Genomic DNA, 17,138 nt, shown 5'->3' with positions numbered 1-17,138 from the left:
GGGAAGCAGCCACTGAGAATCTCAGGGCACTGAATTTGAGAAGTGCTGAGGACTCTAGTTATTCCTTCTCCACAGGATTTAAAGAAACTCTTGCCTTCAGATCCCCACCTCCCACCCCGTCTCCATCCGAGACAGTATATCCCTTGCCTGATACCAACTGTTGGCTTTTAGAATGCAGATATGAATAGCATTGTAAAGAAAGGCCTTGCTGAAATGGCTCTGATGGTGTACTATTTGCCCTTGTTTAAACTCTGCTGGGCTGTGAGCATGGGAATCTGGGAACTGGAAAAAGAAGAACTAAGATGTCCCCAGTGTTCCCACCTCTTGCTTTTTAGCTCAGTGATTGGGAGATTGGCAGCCAAGGACACGTCTTTAACTGGGCTGGTCAGTAGAGGGTCCTCAGCCAGGATTGACATAAACTTCCCTCCCAAAGCTCTGCAGCAGAAATAAACTCTAAGCTCCATGAGGACAGTGGCCATATCTTTACCCCCAAACTGAAGTATCAGCACATGCTTCAGAGCCTGGAGCCTACTTAGTAGATACTCAGTAAATATTTGCTGAATGAACCTGAACTCTAGGAGCTCACAAGCTGGTTGGGGAGGTAGGCAACATGTAAACAAATAAATACTTGAGGGAGTTCCCGTCGTGGCGCAGTGGTTAATGAATCCGACTAGGAACCATGAGGTTGCGGATTTGATCCCTGCCCTTGCTCAGTGGGTTAACGATCCGGCGTTGCCGTGAGCTGTGGTGTAGGTTGCAGATGCGGCTTGGATCCCGCGTTGCTGTGGCTCTGGCGTAGGCCGGTGGCTATAGCTCTGATTCAACCCCTAGCCTGGGAACCTCCATATGCCGCGGGAGCGGCCCAAGAAATAGCAACAACAACAACAACAAAAGACCAAAAAATAATAAATAAATAAATAAATAAATACTTGAAAATTATTATGATTGTTTGAGGGAGAAAGAACAGACTGCTATAAGAACAAATACTTTAGATGATATGGTGAGGAGGACAAAAGAAGTGACGTTTGAACTGAGATCTGAAAGATGAGAGGGAACCAGCCACTTGAAGAACAGGGAGAGGTAGATAAATAGGACACGCTCTTAAGCTCCTGGCCAGTTAATAGTAATGCCGAGGAGGAAGTCGAAGTCTGCCTGCCTATTTATCTTGATTCTTGTAGGCTATTTGTAGAAAAAAGAAGGGGTCTACTGTTGATTCATGGTTAGTCTGTTCACTGCTGCCCCCACCCCTCGCTGTTCCTTACATATCCAGCTTGGTTTTATAATGCTAGTGTTACAGCCTAGTGTTACAGGCTGGCAATCAAAGGCTCCAGTGTGTGTTTGGCCATAAGAACAATTATTTGTTTATGTGTCTGACTCCCCAACCAGACTATGAGCTCCTTGAAGGCAGTGAACTCCGTCTAATCCTTAGGACATAGCACACTATCTGGTAGAGTCAACAGTTTTGTTTAATGACTGAATTGGTAATACAGTTAATATTTACTGAGTGCTTTCTGTGTGCCAGGTGATATAGTGAACACTTTACATGAGTTATCTCATTTAATTCTCAAAATTGCTCTAAAATGCAGGTAGTATTCTTATTCCCATCATGCAATTGAAGAAACTAAGGCTTAGGGTCTGAGTATCAGCAATTCAACTCCAGCTCCCACATTGTTTTGCCAAATTCGAGTGCTTCTGGTTGCCTTGAAATAGCTGAGATTGCTTGGAACTCTCAACGTAGCCGAATGAATGTGTGAATGATCTTATTTAACAATCCTTATAACAATCCTCATTGATAGGCTTATTCTACTCATTTCACGGAGAGAAAATTGAGGCTCAAAGAGACTACGACAATGGAGTTCCCGTCGTGGTGCAGCAGAAAAGAATCCAACTAGGAACCATGAGGTTGCGGGTTCGCTCCCTGGCCTCACCCAGTGGGTTAAGGATCCGGCGTTGCTGTGATAGGTTGCAGACACAACTTGGATCCCGCGTTGCTGTGGCTGTGGTGTAGGCCAGCAGCTGTATCTCCGATTGGACCCCTAGCCTGGGAACCTCCATATGCCAAGGAAACGGCCCTAAAAAAAAAAAAAGCAAAAAAAATAATAATGATAAAAAAAGAGACTATGACATTTAACCACAATCATGAAAAGAACATGTAAGTGGTTGGCTTATTTTCAAAGCTAAGCCCATGAGACTAGGTCCTGTGCTCGGACCCCATTCCGTGCTAACTCCAGACAACCAGCCACCAGGCAAGAATCTGCTCCACTGACTGTGTTAAAATTCTTTAAAAGTTGTCCAAGCCTGTCGAGAGCCTGAGGGTCTATTCCTGAAAGAGGGCACAGTGTAGGAATAGGCAGAGGAGAGTAGGAGAGTAGAGACTTTATCTTTTTAAAAACCAGAGATATATAATTCACATACCATAACAATTTACCAGAAAGTAAACACCAAAAGTGTATAATTCAATGGTTTTACAATATTCACAAGGTTGTGCAACTGTAACTACTAGCTAATTCCAGAGCCTTTTCATCACCCCCAAAAAGAAACCCTGTACCCACTTGCAGTCATTTTCCTTTCCCCATGCCCCCCAAGTCTTAGAAATCACTAATCCACTTTGTCTCTATGTGGATTTACCTATCCTGAATCTTTCACACAAATGGAATTATGCAATATATGGTTTTTTTGTGTCTGGCTTCTTTCAGTTAGCATTATTTTCAAGGTCCATTCATTGAAGCAAGTATTAATACTTTATTCCTTTTTATAGCTGAATAATATGCCATTATATGGATATACCACATTTTGTTTATTCATTCATCAGTTGATGGACTGTTGGGTTCATAATAACCACTTTGGGGTTATTATGAATAAAGCTACTATGAACATTCATGTATAAATTTTTTTTTTTTTTGGTCTTTTCTAGGGCTGCACCCACGGCATATGGAGTTTCCCAGGCTAGGGGTCGAATCAGAGCTGTAGCCGCCAGCCTACACCACAGCCACAGCAACGCAGGATCTGAGCCGCGTCTGCGACCTATGCCACAGCTCACAGCAATGCCAGATTCTTAACCCACTGAGCGAGGCCAGGGATCAACCCACAACCTCATGGTTCCCAGTCGGATTCGTTAACCACCGAGCCACAATGGGAACTCCACGTGTATAAATTTGTATGAATATGTGTTTTCACTTCTCTTGGGTATACACCTAGGAGTACAATTGCTGGGTCATATAGTAACGCTATATTTAACTTTCAGAGGAACTGCCAAATTGTTTTTCTTCTATTAATGAACTTTTTACATCAAAGTATAAGATGCAAACAGAAGAGTGCCCATATCATAAGCATACAACTGAAGAATTATTACAAAATGAACATAACCATGTCATCAGCACCCAAATCAAGAACTAGAAAATTTCCAGCACTCAGTACCTACTACTTCCAAAGGCTCACTGTTCTGACTTCTTTTCTTCTGTCCTTTATGATAGATTAATTTTGTCTGTTTTCAACTTCATATAAATGGAATTATGTGGCATGTACTCTTTTGTGTCTAACTTTTTCTGTCAACGGAATTTTAATGAAATTCATCCATGTTAGCAGTACCTTAATTTTCATTTCTGTATAATATTTTGTTGTAAGTCTATGCCACCGTTTAGCCATTTGTGTTGGATGTTTCATAGTTGTACGTATGTTTAGATTTTGTAGATATTTCCAGTTTTCCAAAGTGACTATATAAGTTTATACTCGCACACGCAGTGTATGAGGGTTCTAATTGCACCACATCTTTGCCAACAATTGTACTTTCTGCCTTTTTCCTTTTTGCCATTATAGTGACTGTGGAGTGGTAACAAATTATGATTTTCTGGAATTCCCGTTGCGGTTCAGCAGAAACAAATGTGACTGGTATCCACTAGGATGCAGGTTCGATCCCTGGCCTCACTCAGTGGGTTAAGGATACGGTGTTGCCGTGAGCTGCAGTGTAGGTTGCAGATGCTGCTTGGATCCTGCGTTGCTGTGGCAGCTACAGCTCTGATTCAACCCCTAGCTGGGACCCTCCGTATACCACAGGAGTGACCCTAAAAAGATAAAAAAAAAAAAAAAATTGTGGTTTTCTAACTCGCCTAATGACTAATGAGGTTCTATACGTTTTCAGTAATTATTGCTATTGGTCATTTAGTTGTAACCAAGCCTTTTGTCAATTTTTTATTGGATTCTTTGTCTTCTTATTGATTGCTCTGAGTTCTTCAATATTCTGAAAATAAGTCCTTTGTTGGTTATGTATGATGCAGGTACTTTCTGCCACTTTATAGCTTGCTTTTTTTTTTTTTTTTTTTTTTTTGCTTTCTTAATTGTATCTTTTGAGGAACAGAAGTTCCTAACTTTGTCATAGTCCAATTTGTCAATCTTTTCCTTTATGATTTGTGTCCTGTTAAGAAATCTTTGCCTACCTAATGTCATGAAGATCAGGCCCTTATCATGAGTGTGTGTGTGTGTGGTGTGTGTGTGTGTGTGTGTGTGTGTAGATAAGGAAGCAGTGTGTTACCCTATAGAGTAACACTTCACGGAGTGGAGAGGACACTGTGTCACCTACCGGGAGCAGGCTGGGTGGGGGCAGGGAGCCTGTGAGATCACAGCCGTCAGGGGCTGTGTTCCCAGCTGTCAAGCGTGTAATGGAGAGTGAAAGAGAATCTTCTGGTGGTAGAGGTCCTACGGATAATACTACCAGGCCCTCTAAATCACCTCTGCGCCCTACAGACCCGGCTGACTGTCCTCTCTTCTCCACTAAAACGGGGGAAAACATGAAATATGTGCTCCTGTGGAGTGCTCATGGCACAGGACAGGGCTCACGCGCTTTCAGGGCCAGATGCCAGCGGTATAGCTGTGATTTTTGTTGTTGTTGTTAAACCTGATGCCTTTTACCGCTCTGTTTCATCTCTGTTTGCAGAGAGGCTGGTGAGGTGGCCGACTCTGAGAGTGGGGCTAAACTATCCTTCAGACTGGTTGTCCCCCGATGGGCCGGCCTGAGCCCCCTCCCTGAGCCAGAGCTGACAGGAGCTGCTTGTTCTTCCTGGAGAAGGAGCGGGAGTAGAGAAGGCAGGAATGGGAGTTGCTACTGCACTTTCTGAGGGGCTCTGAGGAGTCCTCCCCCCGCAGGAAACCACTCGCGTCCCCCCCAGCCCCTTGGCTGCTTGTTAGTTAGAAAGCCATGGTTTGTGCTGGGGCTGGGTGGGGCTTGGGGGACAGTTTAGGCTCTGGCTTTCCAAAGGGGAGGGGGTGGTTATGGAGCGAGCAAAGGGTCACAGCTTAGGCTGTACCATTTGCTTGTCACCTTGAGAAGTTCCACCTTGTCTAGCAAAACCTCCTTTCAGAGGCAGCCACCACAAAGGACTCTTATGAGAGCAGCAGCCCCTGCCCCCACCCTCACTTCCACTCCCTTTACCATTATTTTTCTTTGGGGGCAGAGCTGAGGGGCCTTCCTGCTTTGACTTGGAGGGGCTGTACTTATTTTAAAAAGAGATTTAGAGTCTAGAGCCTCCCCATACCAGAGATTTGTTTTTCTGATTTTCTAGCACGGTTGGAGGACGCCCCCCGGGTTAAGGAAGGCTTTCCTTCTCTGGAGGGTGTTTTGTCTTTTCCCTCTATCTGTCTCTTGGGCTATTTAGAGATTTAAGAAAGAAGGCAAGAGAGCTATATTCTAGTACCACCAGGTCTCAGAACGAGATCCACCTCCTTCTGGGGAGTGGGAGGTGGGGAATGGGAGGGAGACATGGATGTCTCATTGGGTGATTGATTTTAAGAGGCAATATATGTAGTGGTTCAAGTGTGTGTTCTGAAGGTTAGCTTCCTGCGCCTTCTGCTGCTTTCTAGCTGTGGCCTTGGTCAAGTTTCATAACCTCTCTGAGCCTGTTTTCTCATATATAAAATGAGAATGATTTTAGTACCTCCCTGATAAGGTTGCTGTGGAGATTAGTTGAAATACTGCATTGAAATGTTTGGCCTAGTGCCTAGCACATTGAAAGCATTCCAAAATGTTAATCTTACTAATATTATTCAAGCCTTCTGTTTGGCCCTCTCTTTCTTCCCATCTCCCTTCTCTCAGGCAGTTTGGGCCTCAAGCAGAACCAGAAAAATCTGACTGGTACATATGAAGAGGACTGGGCTTTAACTGTTTCGAACTCTGTATCTATCTTATCTTGACTGCATTTCCAGCACCATGAGGGAGAATGAGGCAGCAAAGCTATCCCATTTTGAAGGGCAAGCCACGAAGAAAGCGATGCAGTGATGTGCCTGGGCTGCAGGCACGCGTGCTTGAACGTCTGAGTGGATGCGCGTGTCCGTCCTCCCACCTTGTTTTAAAAGGGGAGAAGACTCAGGTGGACTCTCATTAATTGGCAAGGACTCAAACACAAGATTAAGCTCAGGCCTGTCTGTGTTTTTTCCTTAGCAGAGCCCAGCGCTGAATGGGTGGGTGCTGAGAATCCAGAAGCGGTGGGACAGGATGGCGAGGTCAGCCACAGCAGGGCACAGTGGTCAGGCCTTGCATGACACAGACCCAACAAAGCCAAAGCAGACCAAACACAGGGGCAGGTCGGCTGTCTCGTCGACTTCACACACCACCTCAAGGGCAGCGTGCCTTGTATCCTTACAGGGCTGGGTCCCTCCAAGTCACCAGGGTTTGTGTTGGGTGACCTGAGAGAACTCAGAGGGCACTCCATGAGGGCCAACACAGAGGGGCCCCTTAGGGTTGGATCTTGCCTGAAGCACCTCATCCAAGTGAGCTGCTATGGAAAATCGTCAAACGCCACGAAGGGAGAGTAAGCTAACTGCTTTTTAAAAACCCGGCCATCACCACCACCTCTCTCTTCTCTGTGCTGTTAACTTTTTTCTCTCGGACTCTCAGAGAGATGAATCCCATCAAAAACATATGGCTAACTATTTTACTTTAAAATGGAAATTCCAGAATTCCTGACAAGGAGCAGTGGAAACAAAGCTGACTAGGAACCATGAGGTTGTGGGTTCAATCCCTGGCCTCGCTCAGTGGGTTAAGAAATCTGGTGTTGCCGTGAGCTGTGGTGTAGGTCACAGACGTGGCTCAGATCCCATGTTGCTGTGGCTGAGGCATAGGCCAGCAGCTGTAGCTCCAATTCTACCCCTAGCCTGGGAACCTCCATATGCTATAGGCGTGGTCCTAAAAAGCAAAATAAAAAAAATAAAGTAAAATAAAATAAAATAAAAATTAAAATAAAATAAAATGGAAATTCCATAGCAGAGCTTCTTGCCCAGGCAACACCAGGGCACAGAAGAGGGTGGTGAGAAAGGGTTCCCGGTGGAATGATAGTTGGATGAGCTGGGCATTGGTGGAATACTTTAGCTAACATTTTTCAGAGTCAGCTGTTTGTGCTTTATGTGCTTTTGGAATGAGAAGCTTTTTTTTTTTTTTTTTTTTTTTTTTTTGTCTTTCTGCTGTTGTTGTTGTTGCTATTTCTTGGCGCTCCCGGCATATGGAGTTCCATGCTAGGGTCGAATCGGAGCTGTAGCCACCGCCTACGCCAGAGCCACAGCAACGCGGATCCGAGCCGCGTCTGCGACCTACACCACAGCTCACGCAACGCCAGATCGTTAACCCTGAGCAAGGCAGGACCGACCCCCCTCATGGTTCCTAGTCGTATTCGTTAACCACTGCGCCACGACGGGAACTCCTGGAATGAGAAGCTTTACTGTCTCCACCGTTACACGTACCGCCTCCCCAGAACAGAGGGTGAGGAGGTTATAAGTGAAATCTTAGCCTCCTGGGTAGGTCCTGAACATTGGGAGAATAAGACAGACCTTTGAGAGGCGACAAGAGCATTTAGGGGGAGATCAGGAGACATAATTTATATGGAGCAGGAGACCTTTACGTGTACTATCTCATATAATCCTTCTGTCAGTCTCAGAAAAGTAGGCATTGGTTTCCTCATTGTTCTGGTGAGGAAACAGAGGCTAAGAGAGGTTAGTAACATAGATGCTAATGGGAAAAGCAGGATTTAAAGCCAGGATCTTGGCTCAGAAACTGAGGGTTGGACTCATATGTGGACAGTGAACTACCCACAGGTTATTGGCTAGGTTTCTGTGACCGTATCCCTCCTGACCTGGGCTTTGACCAGTCACTGAATTGTTAGCAGATCATGTGCTTTGGGATACGGTGGGGAAAGTTTAATAATTGGGTGAGACCCTGGTTTCCCCAGGCACTAGGAGGTTAAGGCATTTCTTGAGCCTCCTTTGCCTTGCAAAGGGAGGACTAGCCATTCCTTGGGTACTTATTCTCCCCTCTCATGTAATCTTTTCATGAACTCTATGATGGAGATATTATTAGTCTCAGCCCTCCCTCCCTGCCCTCATATCTATCCAACTCTCTGTCTTTTTTCTCTCTCTTAAAATAAAACATTGGTTAAATATAATGACTTGCTCAAAGTGTCACAGTTAGCAAATGGAAGACCTTAGGTATGAGTCCAAGGTCTTTGAGACTCTAAAGCCAAGGGTTAACACTTGTTTCTACTTCTCTGTTTTTCTGAGACTTTTTCCCCTAATTCCCGGATAGTTTTGCTTCTTCTCTTTTGAGTGAGAAGCCACTTTCAGCTTTCTCTTTTTTTGATATTTCCCTTAGGCATTGGCTTCGCCTTTCCCACTGGGTCTCCCTCTTTTCCCACTCAAGCTGGGTCTGTGTGGACCAGGGCCATTTCAGGTTCTCTCCGATTTCATTTTAGGTTTCTGGATCATCCCTCTGTAACATCTACCTTATGCCCTGGAGTAGAGTTATCTTTGACTCCTCTCACATCCTACACCTAATGCATCAGCAAACCTGTTGGCCATACCTTTAAATATTTCTGGAATCTCGTCACTTCTCACCACCTCTACTGTTGCTGCCCAGGCCAGGCTACCATCATCTCCCACTGCTGTTATTGTAGTAGCCTCCCAACAGATCCACTGACTTCTTGTCTTTCTGCATTCAAAGCGATCTTTTAAAAAAAATTTTTAGATCATTTTTAAAAATTATAGTTGACAAAAAAAAATTGGAGTTACTGTCGTGGCGCAGCAGAAACGAATCTGACTAGGAACCATGAAGTTGCTGGTTTGATCCTGGCCTCGAACAGTGGGTTAAGGGTCTGGCGTTGCCGTGAGCTGTGGTGTAGGTCGTAGAGGTGGCTCGGATCTGGCTTTGCTATGGCTCTGGTGTAGGCTGGCGGCTATAGCTCCGATTAGACCCCTAGTCTGGGAACCTCCATATGCCGCTGGTGTGGCCCTAGAAAGAGAGAAAGACAAAAAAAAAAAAAAAAAAAATTATAGTTGATTTACAGTGTTGTGCCAATTTCTGCTGTAAAGCATAGTGACCCAGTCATACATATTCATACCTTCTCTTTCTCATACTGTCTTCCATCATGGTCTCTCCAAAAAGATTGGATAAAGTTCACTGGAAGTGATATTTTTAAAATGTAAACCAGATCACTTCACTCTTCTGTTTATCAACTCTAATGGCTTCCCATCTTAAAGAATAAAAGATCATATGTTACCTTATTTTGTGACTTCAAGTAAACACACAGACACATATCCACATACCTGCCAGGCTCTTCCTCTCTTATAGGGTGACCATCTAATTTATCATCCAGGAGTCCCCGTTGTGGCGCAATGGTTAGTGAATCCTACTAGGAACCATGAAGTTGTGGGCTCGATCCCTGGCCTTGCTCAGTGGGTTAAGGATCTGGTATTGCTATGAGCTATGGTGTAGGTTGCAGACGCAGCTCAGATCCCAGTTGCTGTGGCTCTGGCATGGGCCGGTGGCTACAGCTCCGATTCGACCCCTAGCCTGGGAACCTCCATATGTCGAAGGAGTGGCCCAAGAAATGGCAAAAAGACAAAAAAATAAATAAATACATAAATAAAAATTTAAAAAATTTTTAAATAAAAATAATTTATCATCCAAATGGGGACACTTATAAAAGAGAAAAAGACCTCTATTAATAAATGACAATAAGCATAACTGAGACTGACCCAGGCAAACTGGGAGTCTGGTCCCTTGATCTAGAGTGCTGCGTGGATCGTTCTCTCACTTCCCTTTAGGTCTTTTTGAAGTGTCACCTCTCAGTGAGGCCTTCTTTGACCTCCATTTAAAACTGCAACACATTCCTGTCCTATCCCACAATGCCTGCACTGATTTATTTTCCTCTGTGGTGCTAACACCATCTGATAGAGTATATGTTTGAATTAGCTATGTTTGTTATTGGTCTCTCCTCTCTATCTTTTTTAAAATTTTTAATTTCTTTTGTTTCTTTTTTTTATTATTCTTTTTTTATTTTTTTGGTCTCTCCTCTCTAGAATGTAAACTTCAGGAGGCAGGGGATTTTTATCTCTTTTCTTTTTTTTGGTCTTTTTGCTATTTCTTTGGGCCGCTCCTCGGCATAAGGAGGTTCCCAGGCTAGGGGTCGAATCGGAGCTGTAGCCGCTGGCCTATGCCAGAGCCACAGCAACGCGGGATCCGAGCCGTGTCTGCAACCTACACCACAGCTCACGGCAACGCCAGATCGTTAACCCACTGAGCAAGGGCAGGGACCGAACTCGAAACCTCATGGTTCCTAGTCGGATCGTTAACCACTGCGCCACGACGGGAACTCCTTTTATCTCTTTTCAATAAAGTATACACCCAGCATCTACGCTGAACACAGCAGTAGATCATCAGTAAATATTTGCCAGGGGATAGTGGGGAAGGAATTCTGTTCTGAAGTCTTTCTCTTTGAGTCCTTTTTCTAAATCACTTTTTCTTGTCCTTTCTATTTATTTTGGTAACCCTTTGGTAACCTGAGACCTTAGAAAGATTACCAGTGTGCTCTTACCCTTAAGAGGAGCTAACGATGAAATTTTCCATATTTTCTAGCCTGAGACGTGGCCCCTAGGGAAGGAAGTTTGTATCCAGGACAGCAGTTTACTACATTGCAGGAGGGAGGGGAGGATTCCTGCCCTTTCAAAGTCTCATGGTAAGGGCCCTGCCCTGGCAGTTATGATATTGTGACGATATTGTGACGGTCGGTCGGTGTCAGGGCCTTGGGGCTGTGCCAGTTTCTGGGGCTGGTACCAGAACCGAAGACCTACTCAGGGCAGATGCAGGGAGCTCCAGTTTGCTCATTTCCCCTTTTCTCTTCTGTCTCTTTAAACCTGGATACTTCACCGGTGGGTCCTACTGAGCAGAGTCAGCAGTATATCAGGGTCCGGCCTTTCCTTACTCAGCATCATGAAGGTTTCTTTTCTGAAGTAGCCTCAGAGGAAAGGAGGATGAGATGGGAGTTGGGAGGGGGGTGGGATCAGACCTTTTGCTTCCAGTTGAAAGTGGCAATTGGGATTATTTCAGCAGATCCTGTTGGGACCAGAGGGTAGGAGGTGGGGTCTTAGAATTTCCAGACCACAAAGAGTGAGATTTAGACTCAATGAAGATGGGAGCTGCTGCTAAAGGAGGAGAGTATGGGGCCTAGGAACCAAGATGGGCTGCCATAGGGGCAAGAAAGGGAAATAAAATGCCCTTTATGTTTCCCGTAACTTTGGTTTTCCTAATGCTGCTGATATGGCCCTATAGCAGGGACCAAAGTCCTAGTGAATTGGTGGTGGGAGACAGACATAGCTATTAGAGACAGGAGAGTGATGTCACTTTTGTTACTATAAAGTAGTCATGGGAGGAGCTGTAAGTCATAAAGAGGTTCTCAGTGTAGCAGGAAGCCTAAAAAGGGAAACCTGGAGGAAACATCTGATTCTTCACCATTGTATCGGCAGTAGTTTAAAGCCAAGGAAACCTTGGCAAGCAGTTGATAGCAGAGAAAGCCACTTTCCTTTGTGAAGCAAAGGAATTCCCATAATTAATTCAGAAAAGTCCTCTGCAGTTTGATGGATATGAATTTAGCCCTCCAGTCTCATTTCCCATGAGCCACATCCACCTGCCCTGTCTTTTTCACACTTTTGTGCCTCAGTTGCTTCCACCACATTCAAAGTCTAACCTTGCAAAGGCTTAACTCGATGTCACCACCTCTGAAGCATTTCACAGGACTCTCAGGCAGACTTTGTCCCTTTCTTCTTCTCTGGGTTCTTATTACCCTTTGTTTATAACTCTGTTATAGTATAATGCTTGTAAAAAAAAAAAAAAACATACGCAGGTTCCTGCTGCTATCTGAAAGTAGAGCATTCCTATGAAAGCTTTTGTAAGCTGAAGTGGCCTAAAGTGAAGAGGCAATTACTTTTTTTGGCAAAAGTGAGGATCTTTGAATTTCTCCCAGTTAGTGAAAACAGGTACTCATGAAGGCTTTTCCTAAAAGCAAAGTGGCATAAAGCAGACACCTGCATCTGCCTCTCTCCCATGTGAATGTACACTCTTCGAGGCAGGGTGTGCGATTCATTTATCTTTGTTCTAACTCCGAGCCGTTCTGAGGAGAGAAGGACTGGAACGTCCGCTTCCCCTCCCCCGGCCTCAGAGCGCCTGGCGCATGGTAGAATCTCAATCACTTTTCTTCTGAGTAGAATTGATTCTGGGGTTAATCCGATGAGCATATTATACAGTAGACTGACCTGGCTCTTCTTCCCCTACCCATTCTGGGCAGTGACCCGCTTGTGGCTGGTACACCCTGCTCCTGGCTCAGGTGTACTTCTAGCAGGGGGCACTGCTATTTGCTTTTCTTGGTCCTGACTCCAGCTTCTCCCTTTGATCTCTGCTGCCCGCCCCAGCTCGCCCCTGCCATTGTCCTGCCCAGGGAGCTAATGTTTCTGCTTCCCAGGCTCAGGCCTCGCCACCTCTCTCCCCTAGCGTGCTCCAAGCATGCTGCCCAAGTGATCAGTGATGATGGGGAACCGCTAGGATAGGATTAAGGGGACAGCCCTTCAGCCCCCAAAGGATTCCAGGTAGGGCTGCCTCCTCCTCTATCTGCTCACTTTTTTCTTGTCCCCTAAGGGACCTTGTTCCTGAGCTGGATGGGAATCTAGGCAGATGACCTGTGATGTAAGGGATTAAGGGTTGTAATCCTAGGGAAGGCTGTACTGCCCTTTAGACTAAAATCAAAATTCTGTGGTTTAGGGAGTTCCCGGTGTGGCTCAGCGGGTTACAAACACAACTAGTATCCATGAGCATGCGGGTTCAATCCCTGGCCTTGATCAGTGGGTTCAGGATCCAGCGTTGCCATGAGCTGTGGTGTAGGTCGCAGACACGGCTCAGATCATGTGTTGCTGAGGCTGTGGTGTGGCCCGAAGCCTCGGCTCTGATTTGACCCCTAGCCTGGGAACTTGCGTATGCCATGGGTGTGGCCCTAGGGGAAAAAATATTCTATGGTTCAGAGAAGTAAATAGGGTAGTCTTTTCATGTGGGGGTTCTGAGGCTGGATTGTGTGGATTCTAATCCTGTTCCAGAACTTACTACCTATGACTGTCAGCAGATGGGGTCACACGCACGCCTGCCATGCTCCTTCATTCGCACAGACTTATTGAGCTCTCCTGTGGGCCAGGTTGTTCTAGGTACCAGGAAAATAGCAGTGAATAAGACAAAATGGATTAATACATTTAATACCGACAACAGTGTCTGGCACAGAGTAAATATGTGGGAAGTGTACCCAATATTCTCTTCTTAGTACTTTTCTGAGAATAGACCCTCAGGTGGGATGACCTTTGGCAGCAACTGCAGGACCAGATCTCTCTGAGAAGGGGAATCATGAAGGGCTAAGATGCACATTCAGGATTGGGACTAGCTTTAGGGGCCTTTTATTTCCACCACTTCGTCCTGAAACTAAATACATGAACTGGTTAAAGGTCACCCTGGAAATGTGATGAGGAGATGACCCTGGCCTGTGTTTAGATTCTGCCCAGCCCCTTTGTACAGCAACACACTGCCTACCAAGCTGCGTGTGAATGACCCTGGGGAGGCCCGCATGAAGGGAGATCCCAGAGACATGAGAGATGAGGGCGGAGAAGAGCCATTGGCCTCTCGGCTGTCAGGGCTCTCTGGCCATAGAGCAGAGGCCCTTCTGCTGGAGGTGGTGGCCTGGGGGTTGGAGAGCTGAACTTGGGAAGGAGAGTGACGTGAGGTGGAGGCACGTGGCCTGTTTCAGTTCGTTCCTCAGGGAAGGCTGCTGAAGAGGGAGGGCGGTGATACTCCTAGTGTGATTATAGCTGGAAGCAAAGTCTGCCCTCAAGGCTCCTGATTCATTGTCTGTGGTTTCCAGTGAAAGTCCAAGACTGACCTAGTCTTTATGTGAGTAGGGTTGGAGCGGAAATCTAGGTTACATTTCCTGGGGATCAACAAGGTTTTTTTTAAGCTACCACCAGGCTCAGGGAAAGAGCTGTATGGTCCGACTCTATGGTTCAGCATCTGCTTCGCTGCTCCTCCCACTTTCTCTCTTCCGTCCTTCTCCCACAGTGGTTTTTCAGAAATGAATGCCCTTAGGGCACAGAGAGAGTGCCCTTGACATGAGATGTGGGCCAATCCAGGATTCTTGGGTTTGTTCCCATGTGAGCTGCTGGCATGGCTTCCCTTGGAGACCTGCTCACTTGGCCGGGAACCATGGCAATTTGCATGCATAGGGACAGATGAAGTAGTTCTGGGCCCTTTCCAAGATTCTGAAGTACAGCCAGGTTTGGGTCCACTGGACACCATACTCTTTCATCTCATTTTTATTGCACTTTCTCCAGTCTTCAGCTGTTACTTCAGCTCAGTTCAGCCAAGTGTATGAAACTTGAACTAGGTAAAGCATTTCGCTGTGGGTATAAATCCACAATTTATTCCATAGTGAAGGAAGCAGATAAATGTAGTGTGATTATAGCAGTGTTACTCAACTTTTCATCATCACTTCCCTGAGGAACGTTCTAAGATATTTTTTCTTAATCATCCCCCCTCAGAAAATTTTAATACCACAGATATACCAAAATCATACTTGACTCTTTTTTTTTTTTTTTTTTTTGGTCTTTTTAGGGCTGCACCTGCAGCAGATGGAGGTTCCCAGGCTAGGGGTTGAATTGGAACTGTAACTGCTGGCCTACGCCACAGCCATAGCAGATCAGAGCTGTGTCTGCAACCTACACACCACAGCTCACGGCAACACTGGATCCTGAACCCACTGAGCGAGGCCAGGGATCGCACCTCTGTCCTCATGGACACTAGTCGGGTTCATTAACTGCTGAGACACGACAGGAACTCCTGCAAAATTATGTTTCTGTACTCTGTGTGTATCTGTGCTTTATGCTTTAAAAGAGTAAGACTTTCTCACCCCTCCTCCCAAGAGTAAATTTCGTCTTCCCCATCTTGGGGGAAATGTCACCCCCATTGTGAGTTCGTGGATTATGGTAAAGCACAGTGGGATTCATAAGGAGTATAAAATGGTGAGCAAGCCCCCAGAGCTTTGTAAACTTGGCTGCTCCCATCGCCTTTGACTGAACATCATAGCTCCATGATTCAGTTTTGTCTCTCAGACTATCATTCCCATTTTGCTCTCTTTCCCCTTTCCTAGATTTCATCCCATTTCTCTCTCCAGTGTAGAAGTTTAGGAGTGAATTTAATTAAAATAGTAATCTGTGCAGCTCCAGGACAATTTAGGGAAGATGATTTCCTAAGGCAGTCCTCTAGGAGGTCATCCTTTTGGAAGAACAAACCTAGAGACCTACAGGATATTCAAGGGGAAATTCAAGAGACCTAGGTATTGAGGGAAATAAAGATATGTATTTGGAGTTGCCTTTCAGAGGAGAAGACTCCCAAGAGGTGTTATATTGGTCCCAGTAGGTTTGGCTTATGGAATCCTATACTGGATCTAACTTCTCTATATAAATTCTTTTAGGGGCTGATGCCAATTCTGCCAGTGGGATAGCGAGTTTCATTTCTCCTACAACACCATGTAACCAATAATAGCATCTCCTGTACCTTATAGAAACTACCAGAGGCATGCAGTGTTGGTGATGGAAGACCTTTTGTCACAAATCTACAGAGTCTGTATATGGCAGTCACCAGACAAGAGATCCTAGTGGGACAGGAGCATCAAGGCACAGGTGAGTAGCTCCAGAAGTACTCAGTCTTCTGGGGGTTAGTTAGGGTCTAGGTTTGTGCTGTCCAGTATGGTAGCTCTAGCCATCTGTGACTATTTAAATGTAAATAGTAGAAATTAAATAAAATGAAAAGTTAATCTCTTCATTTGCATATTTCAAATGCTCCGTAGCCGTGTATGGCCAGTGGCTACCAAGGTGGACAGTGGAGATAAAGAACATGCCATCACTGTAGAAAGTTTTATTAGGACTGGTCTAATGCTTAGGAGAATTAGTGAGAGGAACAGGAGAAAGACGGAGACAGGCAGGCAATATGTAGAAAAATTAGCTGTTTGGGTCAGGGAAACCCTCATCCTGCATGGTTAAAGGGGGCCTGGGGACGCTTCCTAATAGAAACAGGGCCTTCCAAAAGGTAGTTGGAAGTGGATCTTCTTCTATTTATGTATTAATCCCAAGGCCTGGCATTTATCAGAATGCTGGGTAAAAGCTAATGCCTTCCTGGTAAGAAGGTGGCATAATCATTCATCATTATCCTCCCTTGATCTTTTGATTTCAGGAGATCCCCAGACCTCAAGCAGTACCTCCTCCCAGGATGCCAATGGCCAGCTTCTGAACCAGCCAGAGGAGCCAGTCTCCTCAGCACCATCCCTCCCAGTGCCTGAGAAGGAGCCCACAGTAAGTCACGAGCAGCATCCTAGATAGCATTTCAAGAGCTGGAGGAGTGTCTGCACCTAAAGCCTCCAAGCCAGTGGTCCCTGGAATTGTCACCTAGTTGACACTGTCTTCACAACAATGGGGGATATTTGTGACCAGGGGTTTAAATTGTAGATTTCTAGATGGAGAGTCATCGTCTTCTGCATCTTCCTTTTGCTGTCTCCTCACTGCAGTTCTTCCGAATGATGGACCTTGGCTCCTTTTCTCCCGTAACTGTACTTTCAGTGATGGTCCATGAGGTTGTCGCCTAGAGGAAAAGGGATGTGCACATCTCCTGCCCAGAGGGTTATATCACTTCACTGCTTGACATGGACTTCCAAACACCTGCATCAGCCACCTTAACCTAAGCCCTGGGAGGAAGGAAGTTCCTTTCCTAACTGAAAACCTCTATTACCTTGGGCTTCCTTTTTTCT

General features: G+C 45.5%; 2 protein-coding genes across 2 annotated transcripts in view; both read left to right on the top strand.

Moving 5' to 3' along the window:
* The window catches only part of NHEJ1 (non-homologous end joining factor 1), an 89,463-nt gene that overhangs the window by 66,629 nt on the left and 5,696 nt on the right, over nt 1-17,138 (top strand). The window contains 2 exon segments of the mRNA XM_021074747.1: nt 15,900-16,017; nt 16,568-16,686. Coding sequence (XP_020930406.1) covers nt 15,900-16,017; nt 16,568-16,686 — 237 coding nt within the window.
* The window catches only part of SLC23A3 (solute carrier family 23 member 3), a 98,191-nt gene that overhangs the window by 80,533 nt on the left and 520 nt on the right, over nt 1-17,138 (top strand). Inside the window, 2 exon segments of the mRNA XM_021074746.1 lie at nt 15,900-16,017; nt 16,568-16,686. The gene's annotated coding sequence lies outside the window, so the exon portion shown is untranslated.

This window comes from Sus scrofa, chromosome 15, assembly GCF_000003025.6.
Source record: "Sus scrofa isolate TJ Tabasco breed Duroc chromosome 15, Sscrofa11.1, whole genome shotgun sequence".
NCBI lineage: Eukaryota > Metazoa > Chordata > Mammalia > Artiodactyla > Suidae > Sus > Sus scrofa.
Note: the sequence above shows the minus strand (reverse complement) of the source record. Positions and strands in the feature narration are given on the sequence as shown.